Source organism: Lonchura striata, chromosome 2 (assembly GCF_046129695.1).
Source record: "Lonchura striata isolate bLonStr1 chromosome 2, bLonStr1.mat, whole genome shotgun sequence".
Lineage (NCBI taxonomy): Eukaryota > Metazoa > Chordata > Aves > Passeriformes > Estrildidae > Lonchura > Lonchura striata.
This window is the reverse complement of record NC_134604.1, coordinates 69,189,596-69,214,467: the sequence shown is the minus strand read 5'-3', so window position 1 is coordinate 69,214,467 and position 24,872 is coordinate 69,189,596. Positions and strand designations below refer to the sequence as shown.

The following is a 24,872-nucleotide window of genomic DNA, read 5'->3' as shown; positions in this document are numbered from 1 at the left end:
GGAAGATTGAAGGGCAGTTATTCTAGGCACGTGAAATTAGATTCTGCTTATGTTCAGCTTCTTTCCTCTACCCTCTTCAGTACCAGCTTCTGCTCAGTTCTGGATGGTGACAAAGTATAGCTTTTACCTTCAATTTCTCTTAATTCATATCAGACAGAGAAGAAAAATGGGTCTTTTTGTTTGGTGGCTTTTTGTTGTAATTTATTTTACAGCCAAGTCCCCTGGATTTCTCATATAAAAGCTGACTTCTTGGAACACTAGCAGCAATCCCTCTCTGCCGATAAAAAGAGCTTTCATACAAAATTAAGATGTAGTTTACAGGGTATTTCTGTGGAATAACAGTAGGAGCTTGAAAAACACATTTGCTCACTGACTACTGAAAAGAAAGAATTCATTGTAAACTATGCCATCAGCTTTTGCCCAGTCCAGTGGTTTTGATAAAAGCAAACACACTAAATAACCTCAAACCAGTTGCACTAAATCATTTTCCAAGCAGGAGCTGTATTTAAGCAAAGAAGCAACCCAAGTGCTTTTGCTATTGCTCATAAAACTTTGCCAGCAAAGTGACCTTAAGCAGTAATTCTGGCAAGATTTACAGCTGCAATTCAAAGTAAAACCTGGTGCTGCTTTGGAAAGTTAAATGTCTGGGTCTTAGTTTCTTTTTGACAGGGGAAAAAAAAAAGAAAGGAAAAAAAAAAAAGCAAGTGGGGAAAATGGAGCACCAGGAGTTATCTAGGTTTGGGAATCAGAGAAGACTAATGAAAAATAAGAGTGGTTTTGTTGAATACTTCTCTCTCCCACCCAACAATGTGAGAAGCTTACAAGGAGTCAAGTGGCTTCAGAGCAGAGAACAACCACAGAGAGATTGTTTACCTTTCCAGCAATGGCTAGAGTCCATATGGCATGTAAGAAAATATGAATCTATTGCCTATTCACTTATTCAAAAGAGGGTTAAATCCCACAGATCCTCTTCACTTCTGGTGCTCCAAAGTGCCAGGCAGGGAGAGTGCCCGTAGCTAACATGGGAAAGGGTGGGAAGAACAGGGCTCATCAGCACTGACAAACACCAAATTAACTGGCATTGCCATGGTTTTGAATGACAAAGTTCTGTATCTTTACAGCTTGTTTTCCCATGGATTTTGTTACTCTAAATCCATATATTAAGCATGCTAAGTGACAGCCAGTGAATAGCTCAATCGTTTCTTCAATTCCAAAAAATGCAATCCTACATAAAGGTCAAAATTAATTTGACATAAAATTATCTGCAACATTACCCAGTTGGAAAAATGTCTCCATCCAAACTGGTACCCTAAGATACCATAGGGAAATGCAGGAGGAGACAGTTAAAAGCCCACTAAAAAGCCATTAACACAATACTCAACCCTCTCATTATGTAAGTTCTAAGATTTTCACAATATGATTTTGTACAATAGACTTCTTTCACTTCTGAATAATCTGTAAGAATTACCACAATTAAAATCATACACAGAAAATCTCATTAACTTTTTGTCAGATTTTCTTCTCATAAATATACCTTTGATAATCTAGAAATCATAGAAACACAGCAATAACTAGGTTGGAAAAAACCTTTGAGACCATAGAGTCCAATCCATGCCAAAACATCACCATGTCAACTAGACCATGGCATTGAGTGCCACATCCAGTCTTTCTTTAAACAACTCTAGGGAATGAAAATGACACTTACTTTACCAAACACTAAAAAATTTTCTATACCAAGTGACTGAAAAACAGTACATGACTCACATGGTTCTGCCCTTTAAATCATATTACATGCACTGTGTTTAACTTTAAAAACAAGTTTGCAAGTGAATGTAATGAAACTCAAGAGTTTGAGAAATCAAGAACATTTTCTTTCTGCAATGAGGTATCATGGAGTGCAATTAATGACTGTGAAGTAATCAGGTTTGTGTTTGATGCCTTTCATCTCTTTGTGGGAGCATCTTACAGTAATGCTCCTTACACTCTGAGGCACCTGATGAATACAATGACATTTTCTTCCAGCTTTTATGCCCAAATGAAGCCAATAAAAAAACACCGGAAAACCCTAGTGTGAAGGTTTTTAGACAGTGAAAATTAACCAACCGTACTGCTTTCTTCAGAAACACAAACCACCTTATGTAAAGGCTTGTGGAGACTGGTTTATATTAATCAATGCTGACAATTACAACAATACTGAATTTTGTATTTCTTTCCTAAATGTAATGATCAGTAGTAGAAGTTCACTGGATTCACTAATCCTTACAGAATTAAATTCAAATTATGCAGTTGCTGCCATCATTTATGTCAGCAATGGTAATTTATAGGTGTTCAGATGTTTGCAAATAAGCTTAATTGAAAATTGTAAATCGCCATATACTCAAAACGTGTATCAGCCAAGATAACCAAGACAACAGAAGGAATTGAAAATGAGCAGCCTTCTGCAACTGAAAGCTTTTTCCAGCCAACAAACAGAAAAAGCTTGTGACTCAGCTCACTTGAATTCCATTATAACCTTGTGCATTAAGTAAATGGATATTTCACGTATACTTAAAGAGTACATACATAGTGTTCTATGTACAAATAAATTACATGACCCTGTTCTAAACAGCCCTAATATCATTCAAAACTATGTCAATCAAGGAAAAAGGACTGAAGAGGTGAGGGATATGACAGTGGGAAAGCAGAAGAGGAATCAAATATTTAGCAGCAGCCTTGCTAGCATTTTGCCTTTTATTAAAATTGAATCAATTAAATTTTGCCTTTTTTTAAAATAGAATCATAAAACAGGCCTCCTCACCACCCCAAGTCATCTTATAGATCAGAAACTACTTGCCACCAGTAAACAAGCAAGTGCTTAAACTAACGTGGAAGCCATGTAGAGAATTAAAAAAAAAAAAGAAGATAAAAACCTAGAGAGAAAGGCTCCTAATTAGCCCCTGTAACTCCCTGACATGGACACCATACTACCACAATCATGGAGCCAGGCAGCTCCATGCTCACCACAGTCCACAGGACTGCAGCATGTTCTGCATACTGAGGGTCCTCCCAACGTCTGAATCTGCAGAAGCCTTCAGGATGTGTGGAAAAAGGAAGAGGGCAGGCACACTGGAAATATGAATGTGAGCAAACAGTTTCTAAGACAGATGGCCTCTGTCCTTTTCCCCTTTTTTGCAGAGCACTTGCCTGCAGGCACATCCGCACCACACACACTCCCAATCTCCTCTGCAACATCACTCTCCACCTGAAGAAAGAGACTCCAAGAGTCTCCAAATGGACAAAGACCAAGACTTGGAATCAAGTCCATGGAACAGGTCCACGTACCTCTCAAGTGAACCTGTCTGGGTGGCCACCAGTGTCCCTGGACTGGACGACACGCAGAGAAGGCCCATCAGTCCTAAGAGATACCATGTCCATCTGCCTACCTCAAAGCAGAACCAATTCTGATGTAACTATTCCTGATGAAAGTTTGTTTATGTGTTCATAATCACATCTAAAAATAGGGAATAGACAACTACTACCTAACCAAGCTATGCCAGTGCCTGACCATTATAAAGCTTTTTTCCACTAAAATCTGAACTTGATCTTCTTTGTTCCTACTGCACCAGTTCTCTCCTCTCTGCAGACAGTTTGCACATCTCTAATTTTCCCATTCCCTCAGCCTTTTTTCCCCTACTGTAATCACTCACTACTGTATTTTTTTTGATAAATGGTTTTCTTCAGACTTCTAATGATCCATGTCATTTTCCCGATGACTATCACCAAGTAGTCTTCACTATTTTCTGTTGTGATGTACAAAAGAAGGGTAATCTAGCGCATTGCCTGTGCATAGCTACAGACTGACCATTTCCTAGTGTCTTCTTCACAGTTCTTCTGCTGTGAATTTAAGTCACCACCAACTCTCTCCCCTTCTCCTGCCCACAATTTGTACTGCTACATAAACTGGCCACAAACAAGCATGTACAGAAAATGCAACACAAGCACCTGCAGCGCTCACCTGTTTTTAAGATGTGCCGCCAGGTCACATCGCTGCATCACTTCCTGACACACAGAAGAGAAGGGGCACAAAACAAAGAGCTTGTCTAACAGTTTATGAACAAGGATGCTGGATTTTTTGCAGAGTTTAAAATGGAGTCTTTTTCGATCCAGTGGGCAGAAATCCTTCTCCTGAAGAAAGTTCCTTAGGCACTTGTAGCAGAAAGTGTGTCCACAGGGAGTGTCCAATGGCTGCAACAAGGGCTGAAGGCAAATGTGGCAGACCAAGTCATCATCCACCTCGTTCTGGTAGTTATAGAGATGGTTCTCCCTTGTCCAGTGCTGCTGGCCACACTCAAAGCACAGAGGGTTCAAGGAGGCATTCTGCTCCACTGCAGCCATGTCATCACCTGCAGTCCCCATTTTACAGCTAAGAAGGCTGATGGATCCTTTTCCTCTTCCTTCTCATAGGATTGGAATGTTCATGTAAAGCTCACAGCAAAGCAACTTCTTCCAGGGTGACTTATATATGCTCTTCAGTCATTTTCTGTATCAAATAAAGAAACAAATTATTCATTTTGCAGGAAATATGGGTGATCTCTTCAAAGCATTTGACTTCTGGGTTTACCAAAATACAACACCAAGATAGATCAGGGAAATAGTCCTGGTTTTTGTAAGTTTGTCAAAGAAAAGAACAAGAAAAAAATCTACAAATACAAATCCTTTTACAACACAAACACTTTATGGCTTCCTAAGGGCTGGTGCAGTGCACAGTCTTCACCTGCAAGATGACTATTTTGTGACAGCAAGGACACCACATTATGCATTGTCAAATTAGAAGCATGCAATTAGCATTTGGTACAAAAATACCCTATTGTGGAATGATGGTTATATCATCAAATAATTGAGTTCTTTAATATGAGATAACAATTTTAATCTGGTCCTACTGTTTTTTTGATTTTGACCATACAGAATATTTGGTTATTAGTAATGTTCTAAATACACTGCACTGAAAAAAACAGGAAACAGCTTAGCCTGGTTCATTCCTTTAGTAATATTGCAAATATATCATCACTTAGTTCTAGGTTTGCTACACAGTAAGAAGGACAGATTGTATCCAGTACGACTCATCTGATTTAGTACAGAGGCCAATAATCAAGATATGGAAGAAACTAATCATATGAAACTACTGGTTCCAAAAAAAGTATTTGTTTTGCTTTTTACCTAACAAAGTTACAGCACACTCAGTGTGGCAAGAAAGAACCCTAGGTCTGTCACCATGGAATTTATTTTCTAAACTTTTCATTTTATTAAACTTTGCCCCTCTTAAAATAGCTGCTTGGGCAGGAAGTTGTGCAGCCATCAGTCAGCAACTTCAAACACTAAATCCTTATCCCTCCCAACCTTATTTAGCCTTCTCTCCCTTACAGAATCATGATGCTTGATACACATAGCATGATGACTTAGAAAATAAAACAGAATTTCTCATAGTCTTAAGACACCTCCATATTTGTTAGTTGTGGTAAATGTTCTTACTTGAGGGAGAAAAAAAATCAAATTACAGCAATGCTTACTATGTATCTAAGTTCTTTACTGCAATTCAACAAACAACACAACACTCACAACAGAGACTGTTTTCTAGCAGTGTAGTAGAAAGATACAGAGAAATGAAAACTAGTAGTCTAGGCATCAGCTCATCATCTTTATTTCTGACTGTTGAAATGCAGTTCTAAACATATATTCTGAAATTCATGCACACATTTCCCCATGTCTTACTTTTTATGAGTTTCCCTATTTTGACTTTTGCCCCTTAACCTCACACAGCCAAGCACAAGACTTAGAGCACATTTTACAAGGATTATTATATCCTTTGACGCAAAAAGGATTAAATCGTAATTTGTAATCCAGGCTTCTATTCTACCATGGAAATCGATGCTCATCGTTTCCCTGTCTTGTAGCAGATAATGTGCACCTTCTGGAAAGGATTTCACAAGGGAAGAGCATAGCAGTTCTTTGTTGCTGGAGACTAAGAACACAAAATGAGAGCCCAAAAGAGATTAGTCAAAAAAACAGTCTTAAACATATTATGTAAGAGCTTAAAGATTGGAGAGCAGTGCACAGGGCCCTCATACTCAAACCAAAGCTCTCTCGCTCTGCATTCATGCTACTGGATTAATGCAGAAGGAATGAGACCCATCTAATGGCCGGTCTTTATGTAATGCAAAATAAACCAGATAAATGTTCTAGAAAAACACAGCATTGATTTGTGACTGTACTAAATTATTTTGTCAGTCGAGGCAGGGGAGGAATATATGGCATGAATTGCATTGTACCTGCAACACCAACAGGCCCTGCAAAGCAAAGTGACACACAGAACAGGCAGCAAAAGCCACTGTACAAGTGTGCTGCCTGAATTGTACACCTGTTTCTACTACTGACTACAACCAGGACTCTTCTTCTTTCTCCAAGCAACCAAAACCCAAGAAAGAACTAAGTCCTATATGTAGAATCATAAAATATTCTGAGTTGGAAGGGATCCATTAGGATCATAAAGTTCAACTCCTGGCCCTGCACAGGAAACTCCAAGAGTCACACCATGTCCCTAAGGGCATTTTTTCAAACCCTTCTTGAACTCTGTAAACCTTGGTGCCGTGACCACTTCCCTGGGGACACCATTCTAGCGCTCAACCATCCTCTGGGTAAGAAACTTTTTTCTGATATCCAACCTAAACCTTCCCTGCCTCAACTTCATGCTGTTTCCTTGAGTCCTGTCACTGGTTATGAGGAATGTGGATATTGGTACTTGCCCCTCCCCATCCCACCATGAGCATATTAAAGGCCATCATTGAGGCTATGGAAAAACCCAACACCATTCTGTGCACTACTGTAATGGAGATCCAGTCAGGACTCCTGACTGTGACCATCCCAAACTGACCTCCTCGAAGGCTTCTAGCATTTCTATCCCTTGAAGTCTGTGCAACTCACATGGCAGTCTGTGACAGAGCATGAATCAGAGCCATAGAGTAAATATACCCATGAGATATTCTGACATCTATAACTGGCTATGGTCAAAGAAATCTGCACCTCTCTTTTAAGAGGTTGTAATTAATCATTTTTTGTGTTAGAAATTTTAACGAGTTCCTTTAAATTTTGAACAAAATGCAAAACCAGAGAAGTTATTGAGCAACCAGGTATTCACTACCATGTAAAAAACTATAACCACAAGCCCCCTCTCTTAGGAAAGGTATACCCAGAGACAGGATCTGCTTACTGTAATCACAGGTGCTTGGCACAGGCAGCCTTTGTGTCTGCCACCACTGCAGGAGGTGAGCAGACACTCCTGTTCCTACGTCTGACCCATCCCAGGGTATGAATGCTGCTGGTGCAGGGACAGATGCCCTGGGCTGAGCTTTGCTGCAGAGGTGCTACCCTGGGCCAGAGACAGGCTGCTCCTGGTGGCAGCTGACATTGCCTCAGTGCTGCCACTGCCCTGGTAACTTAAACCATCAATAAATGCCATATAAACTAAGCCAACCACCTCTTCTGCAGCTGACAGGACCCCCCTTCCACCACCTCTCTGTCAGCAGAGCTGTGGAAGAAAGAGATAGTGGATTACAGAATGAAGATTCAAAAGAAAAGAAAAATCTCACTGCCACCTCAAAAAAAAAAAAAAAAATACCCACACAAAAAAACACCCAAAAACCCCAAAACCAACCAAACGAAACAACACAAAAAAAGAAAACCCAGCAAAAAAAAAAAAATAAACCAACAAAAAACTAAACGAACAAAAATAGATAAATAAAGATACCACTACTACACTGGGAAAAAAAAATTTAGAAAAATCAAGATTTCCTTACTTTTACACTTCTGTGCCGTACTTGGGGCAGGCCATTCAATGACCAAGGAAACTATCACCAGGATTTTTATTGATCATATACTGTGGCTGCTTAATTATTGCTCTCAAGTCATTTTACCATCTGTTCCCAGTGCAAAACATCAGTTTATCTACAAAGTTCACAAACACAGTTTGTGGTCTGAGCAACAGCTGGGATGACAGGTCAGGTCTAAATTTCTCTGATGTAAAGTATTATATCCCTGAAATCCACAATACCAGAGCACTGCCATTTATAATACCCTACTTCAACCCTCTTTCTGCATCCCTTATATTATTTTCTCTGTCTCCTATCACAGCAGATCACCACCTCCACAGGATGATAATAGCCCAGGAAAGCTGCAAACAGGAAAAATAACCAGAATTATAAAAAATACAAAGTGGGTAAAAGAGCCAGCCAGGCCTGTTATTCAAGTCATATAATTCCCTAGAAAAGAGTTTTCCCAGGACTTCATTAAAACAGTCAAATAGTGCAGGTGGTGCCCTGCTTTCAGTTTTATATTACAATCCACTTGGGAACTGGGCAAGACTGGACACCCAACTGCAAATTTTATGTGCTAATTTTTGTTTTAGTTTTCTAAGTGGAGTGTGCACAAGAGTGATTTTAGACTGAAAAAGACAGCCTTATCCTTAAGTTTCCTCTAGTTCCAATTCATTGATGCAATGAGCTTTCTCTGGAGAAGCTCAACATATTTTCACAAAAGCATTACATGTCATACTTTATACCTACATCAGATTTCACAATATTTGTTTCTTCTCTCCAAATTGGTGTTATAAAAAAAAAAAAAAAAGAAAAAAAAAAAAAAGAAAACCACAAGCAAACTGGAATTGTAGCAGTAAGTTAAGATTTTAACTGTGGTTGTCTTTACAAATAGTTAACACTAGGTTCCAGTTTGAAGTTAATGGAAACATGTATTTTTCAATTAATGCTCTCAGAGATTTAAGCAATCTATTTCTACATTATCTTATTAAAATCCTAGAGATTTACAGCCCATTAACTGACTGTTCAAAATTTTACAAAAAAACCGAACTATACCCCAAAAGTAAACAACTATGCAAAATATCCATCTTGACAACTAATCTCTTTAAAAATTACCTTTAATATACCCCAATTTTTTATTTCATTTACAACTGTCTATGCAATTTTCTTGACCAAAAGCAAATGTCAAAAGAACGCCCTGAGATGAGTGACTTGTTTCTTTGGAGGACTTCAATATCTCTGTATCCCAAAATGGCTGGGATGCAAATCTCAGTTCTGAACCTAAGAACTCTCTAACCAGAGGGATGTATTTGCACAGAAATCTATCTAACTCAATCACTGAATCAATGATTAATTTCTTCTGTGCAGTTTAAACCAGCTGCAAGTGAAAAACTGTCCACTTGTATTTTCCCCTTAATTAAAGGCCACTGGGTATTGGTTGCTTCTTCTCTTCAACCCAGAGGAGATGAGATCCCAAAATTTTGCTGCTGGCTAGCATCGCAGCAACATTTTAATATAACCCTTCCTTACTCCTCTCCAGTGTGGCAAGGGAGCATATGGAAAAAATTGTAACAGCTATGGTGAAGATTTCATGTAACCTAAATTCAGGCAGTGCTGTCCTGGCAGATTTGACCTTGAGGGGTAATACATAAAACACACCAATCAATAACTCTGAACAACAGCATAGTCATCACCCTGGATTTCAGGAAAGGTTGGCTTAATTTTAAAATGTCACAGGATTTCCACAATCCGTTCTCCATAGACAATAGTCCCTGATTGCCTAAGCTTGCTAGGAAGGGTCTCATAATTCTCAAATTCCCCTGCATTATTCAAATGCCACGGCTATGAGTGGGATCTCTGAGCAGTCAGGAGCATTTGACATAAGCCCCAGGAAAGTAAATCTAGACAGTGGTTAAATCCATTGCTTAAAACCACATCACAGCATTAATTAAACATTACTTCTTAGTTCCCAGTCCACAATTCTTCAAAGGAATTACAGCATCAGGCTGATGACTTGTAACTGTTCTCTAAGCAGACCCCTAGCTGAAGTGAAAGAATAAAAGACAGAAGAAATTAATAAAAAACATAATGAGAATAAATAGCTAGCAAACATCACCATAGGGGAAAAGTGTTATTTCCCATCGCCCAGTAAGCATGACCTAGCTCATTAGATACAATCTCTGCTTTAATATTAAAGTCATATAGCAAACAAGTGAAGCAGTACTAGCAACATGTATTGACTTTACAATATCCGTGTTAATTATAGTGATATCCAAGGGCTACACTGCCTTGAAACACCAAAAACCAATTCAATCCTTGTCCAAGTTCATGAGGCAATAATTCTGTTAGACTCCTCCTCTTTTGAAAATGCAAGCAAATGTAAGATTTGTCAAAATATGACACCTGGCAGCTCCAAGTCAAAAACCTACAGGAGATGGACAGGGCACAGCAATTAGCCTGGGACACTTTCTGCTATTGCTGCAGCCCCACATGCCAATTACCCAACACATCTATTTTTAGTGATGATGAGCAACCTCTTCCACGTTTTTAAGTTGTTCAGCAGAATTATTGGAATTTTTGTATTCAAACTAAATAATATTGTGCCTGAATGGCAACTTTGTTCCACTGAACCACAACCAGGCAACGCTGGGCTTGCAGTAAATCCACCTCTCCAGAGATTATTTTTCTGCCTCTGTGTTAGTCTTTTTGTTCCATCAAAGGAATGCCCTCACAGACAAGGAGTCAGCCCTACACCAGGTGTTGATGTGGCACCATTACTGCAAAGGCAACAGGTCACAGGTGACGACTGTCCTTCTCCGCCCCAGGGGTGAGGGTTTTTATATGCAATTCCTCAAAAAGAGAGTGCACACGAACTCCCTTGTTGGGTATTTTCACAGTCCAGCATTTTTCAAGGACATGACATGAAATGAAACCCCACTTAAATCTGACAAATAAGGAGCATTGAAAATTAACAGGACTAAGTTGTGTTTTGTATTTGTGGAGTGCTGCATTTCCATGGCAACTGGGGGCTATGGGCTTTATTTGCCATCACAACATTAAAGGTCCCCGCTGCACGGGCGTGTGAGACACCGCCAGGCAGGGGAACCACAGGAGCACTGCCTGCTCCCCTCTCTGCCCCACAGCTGTCTGCAGAGGTCCAGGGGATCTGAGCTACTGGCATAGCAGTGAGCAAAGGAATGTGTGGAATGGGGAAACTGAGAGGCAGCACAAGACTAACCATCCTTAGGAGAGATGACAGATGACACCCACCTCCCAAAACCACCGCCTCAAAGCCAGGGATGCTCGACATCAGGGGATGACAAGAGGAAAGAGGGACTCAGTGCCCAGAGATAAAACAAGTGAACAGAAGGTTTTGCTCAAACAGACAAAAATCCTGCTGCAGCCATCTTCTATGGCACAAATGGAATGGCTTCTATTTTGGGACCAGGAGATTAAAATAGCTTTACTTTAGTCAAATTGGTCTCGAATGAGACAGGGAAGATAAGGACTGTGACTGTACAGAGGTTCCTGCAATGAAATACCCATTCTTTAAAGCAAATACAGAGCTACATCCAATAAATCATCTCAGAATAGAAGAAAAGGAGACAAGTATGAATCCTTAACCAAGATACAGCTACAGATTAAATTTTGCATAGTCCTACTGAACAAGAGGAATGCTGAAAAAGGAGGAAATATGACACACAAACATAGCTAAATTAGAGCCACCCAGGTTTGGGTGGCCAGTTAGATGTCCTGGTCTGCAGGAAGCACAAACCCCACTAAAGAACTTGAACCCTTTCTTCGTCAGGCACTGCTACCCACCCTATCAAAGTATTGCTCAAGTATTTGCCTTCGTCTGCCATCACGTTTCATAAAAGAGGTAGGAGCTCCCTTTACAATTTGCAAGAAGATCTATTTTCTGTAAGTACATTAAATTTTCTGTTAAGTGGAAAGTGAAGTGCCTGTTTCTGGAGGCTAGCCCTGCTTTGTGTCAAAAATTACCCCATGCCAGGAACCCCCAAACACAAGACAAGCACCTGGGGAGTTCAAGATGCTCCCAGGACTCAGCAATCGAGCATGTTTGCAACTTTTAGGCTTAAGTGTATTAAAAAAGCCTGCAAGAAGCCTCCAAGTACCTAAACTAGTTTCTGGATTTTTGTGAAAAAGTAAACAGAAAGAAACATAAATAAAAGCGAAGAAAAACAGACTTACCTGCCAGGAGACCTGAAAACAAATTTCCTTCCTAGCACAAAAAGAATAAGGAAAGCAGTATTTAACTACTGCTGCTGTAACAGGCAGGCTTTTATATCCAGTGGAAGTGAGAAAAGTACCCCAACAGTCAAAAAGAAAAGGAGACAATTAATGAGGCTTTCTTCTTGCTGATGGAGCAGACAAGAGCAAGAAAGAGTAAAACATTTGCTTATCCGCCATGGATATTTTCTGCCGTGCAATCTGTCCACCAGCCCTTGCCATATGTGCCACCCTTTCTGCTGGGAGAGATGAAGGCAGCAGAAAGCTGTCCATCAAGATGTTAAACCTTCTGGAAAGCCCTCCCCTATGCACTTTGCCCTGAAACAGGGACTTTTGTGGATGAACAGAATACACTTAACTAGATTAAATTTAGCTCATTCCTGGATATGTACAAAGAGACTTTGATTTGATTAATTCAAATTTTAAGGGGCAGCAGTGATTCAAAGAAAATAAAGGAATTTGAGAGTTATGTTCCCTTTTTCCACACTTCTTTATAACCAGCCCCCATCCCTAGGGGTGTGCATGGAGGAAATTCAGGGAGACAGCACTGCGATTTATCATGAAATGGCTTTGATGACAGAGAGAAGCTGGGGGTGGAGGGGTAGAAAGGATAAAAGAACTTTCTGAATAGTTAAATTGTAGGACTTAACTATTTTCAGGGAGAAACACCATCCTATCCCTTCCTTCAGGCATATGCCACCTTGCATAACTTGTTACAGCTGGTTTCCCCCATCAATCATAACTTGAGTGATGGTGAAAGCTATTTTCAAAGGTAAACTCTGCTGTTACTAAGCAGTTTTTTTAGCTTTGACATAGGGTGAAAAAAAATGAAGCTACCTCCTAAGCTAACGAAAACCTTCAATCTCTTCGAAAACAAGCATCTTAAGATCTGTGCAAGACAGAGCCAAGAGAACATGGTTTAGAGACAGCTCAGATAAATGATAAGCTACACACTGTCCTCCTCCTGCAGGAAAGGACACACAGTCCTCTGCAGGAGTGCATGCCCATGGTCTGCAAGGAGCTCATGACAACCCATGGCCAGAGAAAGAAACTTGAAAGTACAGCAGAAAGAGCACGGAGAATGGTCTAGACTTGATCTGAAGCTTGCAGCTTCAATTTTCAGCCTCAACCTGCCAAACCCCAGCAGCTAAGGAACAACACTTAGTGAGCTAAGGCAACCCCTTAAACCGGTCTGCCCTGCCTAGAGACTGTTTATTTTCTCCCTAATGAAATAAACCAAGTATCGCCACATCAGAACTCTCAAAAAAAAGAGGAAAATAAGAGCCTTCTTGAGCCCATAGTCAAGACCATTCAACTCAGGCTACCTACATGCAGGCCAAATTACAACTTGCCCATGAGCAGGGGTATTGCACGCAGAGGGACTGACTCACCACCACGACTGCCCCACTTGGCCTGCAGCCCAGCACAACCAGGGATCAGGGAAAGCTGGGCTGGCTCTGGCTACCCCTTGGCAAGCAGGTGACTCATTCCAAAAGCACTGGCATGCCTCAGCAGTCTCTACTCGTGCCTGGGAATTATGTTAGGATGCCATGCACTAGCCAACACTTGAATTAACGCCACAATAAAGACAAGTTCTTTGATTCTTAACCCTTTAGGATGATGGCTGTGCCTCTCCCTATTAAGTCTGATGAAGACATTTCACTTTGCTGCTGTACATAACTTGATTTCCAGTTAATTTCCAGGAGAAACTTTCCTTTTGAAATGTGTAAAATTATTCTTTTCAGAGCCAGCTGCCTGACTCAGCTTTGGGGACACAAAGAAAGGCAGAACATGACTTGTGCAAAATCCCCCATATTATTTCGTAAGATGCTTTTTAGAAATTAAAACCTTTACACTGAGACCTTCCAATTAGGCTACTTGTCATACTGCAACAGAGGTACTCTGTATAGATACTGAAAATAAATGGCTCCTCACATTAGCAAAATTTACATAATAAGAACATGTTAGATCTAGAAGTTGTAGTCTTAAAATATACAAATATTATCTTAAATAAAGCCCATTTAAATACTTTGTATGTAAACAGGTCTTTACATACACATTAGACTAGGGCTTGATCTGAGGCCACCAGACAGGATTCAGAAAAGGAAGTGAACATTGTGACTATGTAAAATCCAGTCTGGTTATACATATTTGACAGACATAAATAATATGAAGCAAATAATATAGAAGCATTTGTTTTTAGTCCTGCTGTAAGAATCATATATTCTCCACTTCAGACCTTATAATTACACAAACACCAAGAAAGAGTAGAAACAACAGTTATTGAATGAAAAAAACAAAGACCTTTTTCTAAACACACTTCTCTATCCCCTGTGTTTGCTAGCTTTTTGTTTCACATTCCCTATTAGCTGATGGCACTTTATATATATATACACACACATATGTTGGAAAATACTAGCTATTACATAGGGAGGCTTCTATGGTGCAGCTCTTTACCTACCTGAGGTGCAAAGTTTGGCTGCTTTAGCTTGTTCTCTGACTCCTGTTAGTGCCCTCAGAAAGAAACTCCCTCAGTGGTAACACTGCTGAAAAATAGATCTTTAAGATTCAAGTGAGAAATATTAGCAAAGCTGCCTAGTAGTGCACACACAAAGCAGGCCAGCAGGCCCTGCTATGTATTCTCACATGAGTGACAGGGGCTAAATGTTAAGCAGCAATCTCCTAACTCCCCCTTGCAGAATGAATAATGTGGAAGAGGGAAAGTTGAACTGCTGTTACAGCATTTCTGTCCGCTTTCCTTGGTAGTCTCATTCTCTTTAAGAAAAGGTAATATTCCTAAAGAAAGGTAAAAAATTAAAATCATAACCTTGTAAGTGAGTAGCAAAAATTAAAACTAAAGAAAAAAAAGACACTACAAACAGGTAAGTGGCAGCATCTATGTAAAATATAAAACTGGTAGCCATATGCAGAAATTATAGAAAAGAGATCTATTAATAGAACTATAAATCAAGAAATAGACTAGAAGAAAACTGCTCAATAAAAGAGAGTTAAGTCCTCACAGAAGGCTACAAGTAAACAGGGGAAAGCTCAAACGTTTGCTAGGGTGGGGAGTCATCAGGACTCCAACTGCTACATTTACCTCGTAAACAAAACCCAAGTTGTTAAAAATACCAAAGTAGGAAATTACAAAAGAAAAATTATTTCACTTCTTAAGATAGTTAACAATAAATCTGCAAAATATATACAAGACATTTACTCACATCAGCAAGGAATTCCAATTCACCACATTTTGGGAAGACAGTGGTAAAGGAGTGGTGTGCTAAAGAGCCCTACCAGTTCAGATTCCTAACTTCAGGCATCACTTTTCTGTATCCATGGTCAAAATGGTTGCAGCAACAGAGACTGACAGAAACATGCTACGTCGGGAAGGAGCCAACCTTCTCCTCCTCCTCCCTGTCCAATCTCTTCATAGCAGGCTGAAATTTTGCATCTGTGGGGGATGATACAATTTTTGCTTCCTCATTTATTCTATGTATTCAACCCTTAAGAACTAGCTTTAAAATGCCAGTCTTGCTTTGAAGGATATTACTTCATTAGCAGTGCTTTTGGAAAAAGGTCTTTAAAAGGCAGACAACTCACCCTCTGGAGTGAGTCCATCTTCTTTGCACTCTCTAACCACAGTTCTCATTTTCCCAAACCAAGCACTTCTCAACAAGTTAGGCTAGGTTCACAGACATAAGAAATTCAAACCACCTTTTATTTCCATACTTTTTTTAACTCCCAACTCATACTAAACACTTTCACATGTTTTATGCCAGATACTTACATTAAATATTCTGGGTTTTAACTTTCTAAACTTTTTTTAATTACTACATTGTCCAAAAGTAAGAAACCACCCCCAACAACACTCCTGCTCCACTGGGAGCTGTGTGAATGATCCCAAAGTATTATGGGGTCTCCAAGATAAGTATGCACATTCCCATGGGATGTATTTCTTTTCCTCAAAAAGGCAGCAGTGCTGTGCAGAAAGACTGTGGGATGCCAGAAATGCAACACAAGGACTAAATGAACTGCAGACACCTGTCTACCTTCATACAGAGGTGGCAGCAGTAGCTGCTGTGCTCATAAGGCCAGGATATCTTCATGCAACAGACCTACCATGCAATGGATTATTTGGAAATAGAAGACTTCCAAGCTTTCTTACTCCTATCAGCAGCAACAAGGATTCAAGGAGCTACTCAGAAGTTCACCTGCAAACTTCCTGTTTCTAAAACCCAGAGCTTTTAAGTAACTCAAACTTACCATCAAGTGCAGTGACTCAGAGGAATAGGGTCTAATGGGTCACACAGACAATGCCACAAGTCATCTTCATTTGGCAGCCACTAAAAAAGCTAACGAATACCCAGAAAATAAGTGCACACTGTCCTGAGAAGGGTTCTTTCTGCATCAATGAGGCAACCCACACAAAAACTCCTGAACAATAGTTTGCTCTACAGTTACCAGTTTCCACCTAGACACAAATATTTGGGTCAGAAACCCAACTTTTCACACATCAGTGAAGAACTGTTTAATACTGTAGTAACAAAACAGCCTTGATTTCCACTGATTTTCAGAGTGAAAAAGTTAATAATTTCAATTTAATGAACCAAGAGGAGGGAAAACACAGAAATTAAAAGCCTTTATCCTGTCCTTTCTGTGTGCAATCTGAAAACCAGAAGTCCAGGCAAGAACATGATAAGAGTTTCATTCAAAGGAGCAGGAGACTCAACTACAAACAACACTGCCTTTTAATATCAGACATATGGGATGAGAATACAGAAACAACAGATAATATCCCAGGCAACTTGACACTGTAAATAAAAGACATAGTGAAGACAGAGTCATGAAAAGGCCATCCTAGCTCAAGAATTTTAAGACTGAAAAGATAAAACTGCTCATGGAACCAAGAAGTTACCCTGGAAAGCTACTGCAATAATATACCATACTTTGGCTGAAGTGAGTAATTTGCATACATTTCCCTTTGTAAACTTCAGGTCTAGAAATCTATGAACTCAGATTTAGGGATTGTCCACACAGACCAGTTTGAGTGAATATTAAATTTCAATAAAGTTAAATTCTGAACTGATACTTTTCTGTTAAAGCATGTTCTTCTGTTGCTTTAGCCAAACCTTATTACTAAATGGAATCTAAAACAGAAAGGGTTTACAAAGTCTCTTTTTGTTTCCACTGAGTACATGGAAATAAATTACTGCAGCTTTCCCATATATAATAAAAGGTGTGCTTTTTTTTCTAGATGATAGATTTAGAGAACAGCACATCGGCTGAGGCTCTGGCTGGCTGGAGACACCTGTTTTCCACTGGCCTCCTGATTCCCTTCAAATGGGAGGCCTGTTTTCCACTGGCATCCTGATTCCCTTTAAACTTTCAGATACAACCAAGGGGTAGTTTTGGCTTAGAGATTCCTAGTTAGTGGAAAACTGGGGGCAAAGCATGCAATGAAGTTGCTATAAAACCTTATTCACCGCTATAAAATCTTATCCCACATAATTAGGCTTAACATTGATACACAACATGCTTGGGGTAAGAAAATTCACCAACAAAACTACTGAACCTCTCCAACAATTTCTTAGCTTCAATTAAGAAAAACAGTGCTTGACAGCCAGACCTGATACCCCACTTGCTCCCCCATTTTTCTCTTCCCTTCCTTCTCCTTCTCAAATCCTGGAAAAACAGTAAAATGGGAAGTACTCTTTTGGACAAACATTTCCACTTGGAAATGCTAAGTGCATTTTTTGCGAAATTTCTATACATCAACAAATCCTGAAGCCAAACAGATTTAGTGAAAACAGAAGGAGCAAATACCTGAATGATCTTTAGTTTCTCATTCTGTTTTTCAGAAGCATGTCATCTCTTCCTAAAAAATGAGCAACCTTTTTTTTGCAAGGTGGTTAATAAAGGCTACCTTGAAGTTTACAGGGTTTCTAGGATGCCCAATGGAAAACCTTATGGATAACTGTACAACTATTACTACATACGTATCCTAGGAGACCAAAGAGCTTTCATATTTAAGAGCTTATTTCCCAGCCACCCTCTCAATACACATCTCATGCAATTATAAATAATACAAATAGGCATGAGAAAGGAGGACTTTGGTTTCATTTCAGGCAGAAGGTACACACACCTCTGCTTGTATGCTTAAATGTTTCATTTTATTTCACTTCTTCTCACATTCTGACTACAAAGATACTCTGTAAAATTATCTCACGTAATGCAGGAAATGTGTTTTCAAAATTGAATTTTACCACTGTGGAAAGCTAAAATTTTTTTAATCTTTAAAAATTCACACACATACATATAAATCACCAGAAAGAGCCTTTGTATATTTAGTCAAGTGAAATCTAGATTCCTGACCACAACATTTTGCAAAGCATCATCCTGTTAAAAAAAAAACAAAAAAACAAAAAAACAAAAAAACCAAAACCATACCAGAGAACCATATAATTTAGGAAAAAGTCTAGGAAAAAGAAATTTTTAAAAAATAAACAAAAAGAACAAACCAGCTAATTTTAAAAAGACTCACTTTCCACTTCATGTATGAATAGCCTATGCATTTGAAATAAGATGAATCAAAAGCATCTCCCTCATTTCTTGTTTGCAATTCTCATCACAGGGTCTAACCTGCAGTTAAGGACTTGAAGCCAGCCTCTGAAGAGAAGCATCCTTAAAATGCCGAGCAGAGCCCTGGAAACACCCTGGTACGACTCCTTGGCAGCCAGAACCCAGGATCTGTTACAAAACCTGCAACACAGAGTATGACAGCCCCTTCCCTTCATCACCTTTTTAGTCTTCATTTCTTAGCCTTCCATCCCAGTGGAGATGAGGAGGCAACACAAAACACCTGCCCAACAGGAAAAGAAGAATATACTGTTGATCTCCTGGAGGAGGGGATATCACATGACAACAGGGAACTCCGAGGAAAAAGGTTGTCGGCGTGCTGGTATACAAAAATGAATTCACCAATGGGTAATTAAAACAGGACCAGTTCCTCCTAAAGCCACTAAGCAGCTCTCGGGTTGATTTCCTTAAAGCAGTAAATTATTCACCTAACCTCACACGAATATGAGTGAAGCCCTAACAGCTGTGGCTCAGCAAATACTAGTAGAAGGAGCAGAAGCCAGCGTGAAAGATCTGCAGGCAATCTCTTACACTGTGTCCTTTTCAAAACCTAAACTTAACATTAAAATTAACTGCAGGCTAAAATGTTGCCAGCAATTTCTGGTGAATGCAGAATGAAACCTTGTTACTCCACATAGCACATCACAGTTTTGTAAGCACACCCCACAGAATGCGGGGATGACCTGCGCAGGAATTCTTACAGTAACTCCCTGTGTATGGTGGCTTTACAACACAGATGGGACATTTCAAGTCCCTGTCATGCTATATGCTATAAATATTATGTAAAGCAACATGATGTTTACAAGAAAAACAACAAAGTAGATTACGTAACATTCTTTTTCTTTCTTCCACTCCCCTATTTCAGAATATTCTGCTTTTTAAAAGGAGAAAATAAAAGTGGAACATTGAAACTCTTCTCAAAATTGCACATACTTTCTGGTAAAGTCAAAATTTTTGTACAGTTTTATAATTCAGTATCTCAATACTAGAGGTGTATTCAACACAGAAAGTCCGTTTTACATCCTGAAATTGTTTTACTTTTGTTGATAAAAAAAGGAGGGGAAAAATTATGGTTTTCTTTCAAATTAAATAAGTTTCTGGCTTTTTGAACACTATGAAATCATTCTTATTTGCAGACTCACAAACTACAAACTATCTTCCACAGCAGATTCTATAAAGTCTAGTAACTTCACTTGCAAATTCAATACTTTAGTATTATTTTTCCCTTATACTGGACAGTATACAAACGACATACGGCAGAGTTGTCAGCCAGCTAAATGTGATAACTTCCATATCCCTCAAGACTGTCCTCTTCCTTCACTTAGTTCCATGAAATGGATAAAAAAAACAACCTCAATCTACAAACAGCATGATAAATGAGCAGTGGAAGAGTTTTCTCCAGCAACAAAGGGTTCAGTCTGAGGTCTTGGTGGATACTTCAGAAGACTTCAGGGTGGCCTTTATAATACCCTCCACTTGAGAAAATATGACTGCAAAGTAAATCATCCCTATGAAAAAGCAGCAAAACTGTTTTTCCTGCCTCTTCCTAGCTTGGTATGCCTTTAAACAAACAGGCTTGGATAAACAGCATAATGAAGAGGACTGATGTCGTTCTGGTTCACAGAATAGCTGCATGGCCTAGATGAGACATCACCCCTGGTGAGACCATCAGACCAGTTAAATAAATTGTCCAGTCAGAAGTGAGGCCCATTCTGCTCCTTCCCATGAGATAAAACCTGTGATGGTATTTCAAAGACATAGCACTAAGAAAACTTTTGACCTCTGCTAGAGACACTTCCAACAGCATTAAAATGGCAATGTCAATGATACTTATGCTAGGCTAGCAGCATTTTCTTTGGGTTTTTGCATCTACTTGTAAAGCCCCATTTCAGCTGCAGAACCAACACAAACCAATCGCAGCTACTCTGTGAGCACACCAGTACTACACTTACAGGGGATTTCTTCAGCACATGTCATTAATTAAAGTCATAGCTAGAAACAGCATTTGCTAAGATAGCACAATTTTTACCATGAGGATCTCAGCTGTATAGAACAGCATGATGAAACACCACACAGCAAAGGAAGGGGGTATAAGCACAGCCCTTACCCTGCTATACAAAAGCTGCTCCCCAACCCAGCGCTGCAGTCACAAGCCTCCCTCTGCACTTGCAAGCATCAGTGCTGCTCCTTCTACCAAGAAAAGGAGGAGGAAAGCCAAAATCTGCCTGCCCAGCCAACAGGCTGAACAAGAATTCTGGGTGTGAGCCCCAGAACTGCTTTCAGAAGCCGTGTCTTCAAAAGACCTGAGTGGCTGAAGGAAGCCTGTTCTCCTGAGTGTTGAACCTGCTCCCTCCAACAATGCGGAGTTTAATACACAGACTCTGTAGCTTTAGTAGTACTTAGCAACACAAATTTTAACATTTTAAGACTTCATTTAAACTAAGGCATGCCACATGATTGCAAAGAGCAGCTGAATAATGAGATTTACAGGAAAGAAAGAAAAACCTACCACAAAACCTCATATTATACCTACCTAAAAAAAAAGCACTCACAAAGAAGAGGTAAACAACTTTTACCCTCATTATAAAGTAGAGAAATGTGCACACCACCACTAAAATATAATTATTATACAGCCTTCAGGAGAGTCCAAAGGAGCAATTTAATTAACCACCTACTGATTTCATAAATGACAAGAACACACGAAGGTAATGGCACCTTATAATTGAAAATGTCCTGTTTATTTAGCTGAGCAATTGTGCTGGTCTATGTTGTGCATAAATATGAGGAAACACATTTTCAACTCATGACATTTTAACTTTGCAAGGTGTAACAGAACAACATACTGCCGATGATAAAGTCACTGTATACTCCACTTACTTAATGCCTTTACCCAATAATCTCTAAGCCACTGACAATCCTAAAGGTTTTTTAATTTTTATGAACTTTTCTGATGGGCTTTTCCTACACCCTCTTCAGAAATGTGGAAGGACTGAGAGGAAAAAAAAAAGAATTTTACTGGTATGCCACTTCAAACAAAATATTGCCTTATTCAGGGACTTAGTTCGTATCTGCAGCGCTCCCATTTTCATACAAAGCCCCATTAAATATTTCTGCTGATGATCTTCTAAACTCATTTTATCACTTTCTTTTCTTTCACATGAAGAAAGCTTCCTTTCAGCTACAACATCCTTTATAAAGGCTAAATAGAAGCAGCTCTTATCAAGGTTGGAAAAGAATGTAGCGAAACATGTGAAACGCTCTTCCCTGTTTTTTCATTGAACCTTTCAGAGATAAAGCTGGAATTAATATTCCTTTTTGCATTCACAAACTCAAAATGCCTTTGTGCTGCTACATTAATACCATCAAAGTCTATTTGACTGAACATGAAACAGAGCAACATCTGAATTTATGAGCTGTTCATCTCCCCATCTAATGGACACACTTAGAAACGTTTAAAAGCAATGTGGAGAAACTGGAGAAGGCCCAGAGAGGGGAAAGATGATCAAAGGACTGAAAAGTCTGCCATATGAGGAGAGGCTGAGAGAATTGAGTTTGTTCGGCCTTGAGGAAAGGCTTAGGAGAGACATTATCAACGTGCTCCAGTATCTAGAGGGTGGCTACAAAGAAGCTGGAGACTCCTATTTTACAAGGAGACACATGGAAAATATGAGGGGCAATGGATGCAAGTTACCTCTGTGAAGATTCTTATTGGACACAAAAGAAACATTTTTCACAATGAGAACAATCAGCCTTTGGAATAACGTCCCCAGGAAAATGGTGGATTCCCAAATGCTGGACACTTTCAAGATGCATCTGGAAAGGGTGCTGCACCATCTTGCCTAGCCTGTACTTTTGTCAAGAAAGTCTGGACCAGATGATCCTTGAGATCCCTTTCACCCTGGTATTTTCTGATTTTATGACTTATACTTGCTTTGTGGCATTCATAATTTAAAATAAGAGACTGAAAAGATTCTTCAGGCATAAAAGTCTCCATGGCAAAGCTGACTTGCCAGACCTTGAAGACTTTTCCTTTTAAAAGGCTTTCCTTAAAAGGATTCAACAACATACCATACAATGATCCTCAACAGTCCTACACCATCACAGCAGCAGGGTGTACAAAGACAGGTGTCTTGCATATCAGTCTCAGATCCCTCATCCCACCTGTCCCCTTTATCAGCCACCATGTAATGACATCAATGACTGTACATAACACTGTCTCCCTGCCCACCTAATGCAGAAAAAGCATTCCTCAACAGAAATTGAAACATTAAATGCTGATCCCAACAGCATCACTGCACAATGGAACTATCTGAAGCGATTAGTTCATGTGTACACATTAAACACACGCTTCCGCAATTCCGGATCCAAGAGTGAAATCTTTACCTATTGGTGTTAGCTGGTCATGTTGATGGTTCTTGAGGGTTTCCCATCATTAAGTGTTTATGATATTTACCCAGTCTGTAGCAAACTGTTACCAGGCATACCTGGCTGGATTAGCTGCCCATCAGCGATGCCACCACATATGTAAACATCTTTTTTAAATTAGGAAAGCTTCCATTACATTTATGCACTGTGGTTTACTTACCAATTAGATGAGGAAAGAAGAGTTCCTGAATAAATACCATAAAGCATCCTCCAATATTTTTTTCTAAACTTTTTTCTTTCCAAGGTCTTCCAGCTTTCACATGTTAAGTGAAAGCATTCATGTCAAAAACTGGCTGGTCCCAAGTACCACCTGTGCCCCACACCCCAGCAACAGCACCTTTTGGTCCTCAAAGGACTTTTGGGCACATTACTACAGGATTGAGCACTACAGTATTTTCAAATGGTTAATTATGGTAACTGCTGCATGTTTCCAGGATGCATTCACCCTGTGAAAATGGTTTAGATTTTCTGCTTCCAAGTGTTATAGAAAATATACTACTTAAATTCGAATACATCGTTCAACTGCCTGCAGCTTCCAAAACAATCATGGACTCCTCAAACTGAGTTGTTTCTAATGTTTACTACTGAAATGAACTTTATCAGAAATAATTACCCTCTTCCATGCCACCAGCACATTTTAAAAGAAAATCATGCTCCACCCCATTTACCTATCTTTCTCCCTAACAACTGCACTCAGTGTCTCTCCAGTGGTCTTACCTGCAGTAAAAGCCCACCCATAGTTCACAGATTCCATGTGCTAAGTTAACAAGGTAAGAAGCATTAGGAAAGAGACTGACCACAGCTAGAAAAAAGCCTTAATCAGACAATGCTTGTTACAAGTGCTGTGCTCCACTGGGGAAAGCTCTCAAAGATAAGCAGTGTTTTGTAACTCACCAAAAGTCACCTGGGATGCAGGACAGATGGAAAGTAACGGAGTCCTCACTAGCACAGAAGAGCTCTTAATTTTTCACAAAATACCAGAACTTCCCATTGCAGCAAGCAGAAATACCAAATCTAGAAGGCTACCTTCCTCAAAACATTCCTGTAGGAATTCCTGTACTGCCTGTTTCTTTTTAAGTGGGTTAAATGCTGCCTATTTCCCCCCTACTGTTAGGAAGATTATTTTTTTCTTTATAACAGCATTCTCCCAAGTTCTCTCCTACACAAGTTTGAAGAGAGAGCCAAGGTAGTTGGCAGCTTGTTTACGACACTGGCCCTCACTGGCCTTCCCCAGTCAGCCTAGGACTGGCTGCCCATCCTCCTTCCTGGGGTGATCCTTCAGCCTACTTCTATGGGATATGGGATGGATGCAAAGAGATAAGTTATTAAGTGAAAAATAATTAATTTTAAGTATTACATGAGAGATATAAGTAGTCTATTAATTGCATCTTCTAGATTAATTTCTAATTCCATCAGGTCATGGCACAGTGAAGTAATTTAAATCAAGGGATTTAACAACATTTTCAATTAGTTTAATAATGCTAAACCTTACTGTATATAATCAACTCACAAGAGCTGCTTTTTTAACCATTCTGTAGCATTAGCTTAAAAATTGAATGGATTTCATTGCCATTCCTGGTAGAGAACCTTATTTAAACTTTACAGGAATAATGAAAATAAACAATACCATTTCACATTTAAACACAACTTAAACCTTTAAATTTAAAAGAGCTCAATTAAACAAATCATCTTGCTTAATTATTACAAAATTAATTA

The 24,872-nt window shown here is 39.4% G+C and overlaps 1 protein-coding gene across 7 annotated transcripts in view; it reads right to left on the bottom strand.

Moving 5' to 3' along the window:
* LNX2 (ligand of numb-protein X 2) overlaps positions 1 to 24,872 on the bottom strand; it is a 59,295-nt gene that overhangs the window by 22,193 nt on the left and 12,230 nt on the right. For 3 of the 7 annotated variants that reach the window (XM_021541990.2, XM_021541995.2, XM_021541988.2), the window contains one exon: positions 3,995 to 4,519. In XM_021541990.2, coding sequence (XP_021397665.1) covers positions 3,995 to 4,395 — 401 coding nt within the window. In that variant the 5' untranslated portion in view covers positions 4,396 to 4,519. Of the gene's footprint in view, positions 1 to 3,994; positions 4,520 to 12,056; positions 12,213 to 13,486; positions 13,902 to 15,316; positions 15,462 to 18,892; positions 19,296 to 24,872 lie in introns of those variants that run through there. The other 4 variants (XM_021541991.2, XM_021541992.3, XM_021541996.2 and 1 more) reach the window with 4 other exon arrangements.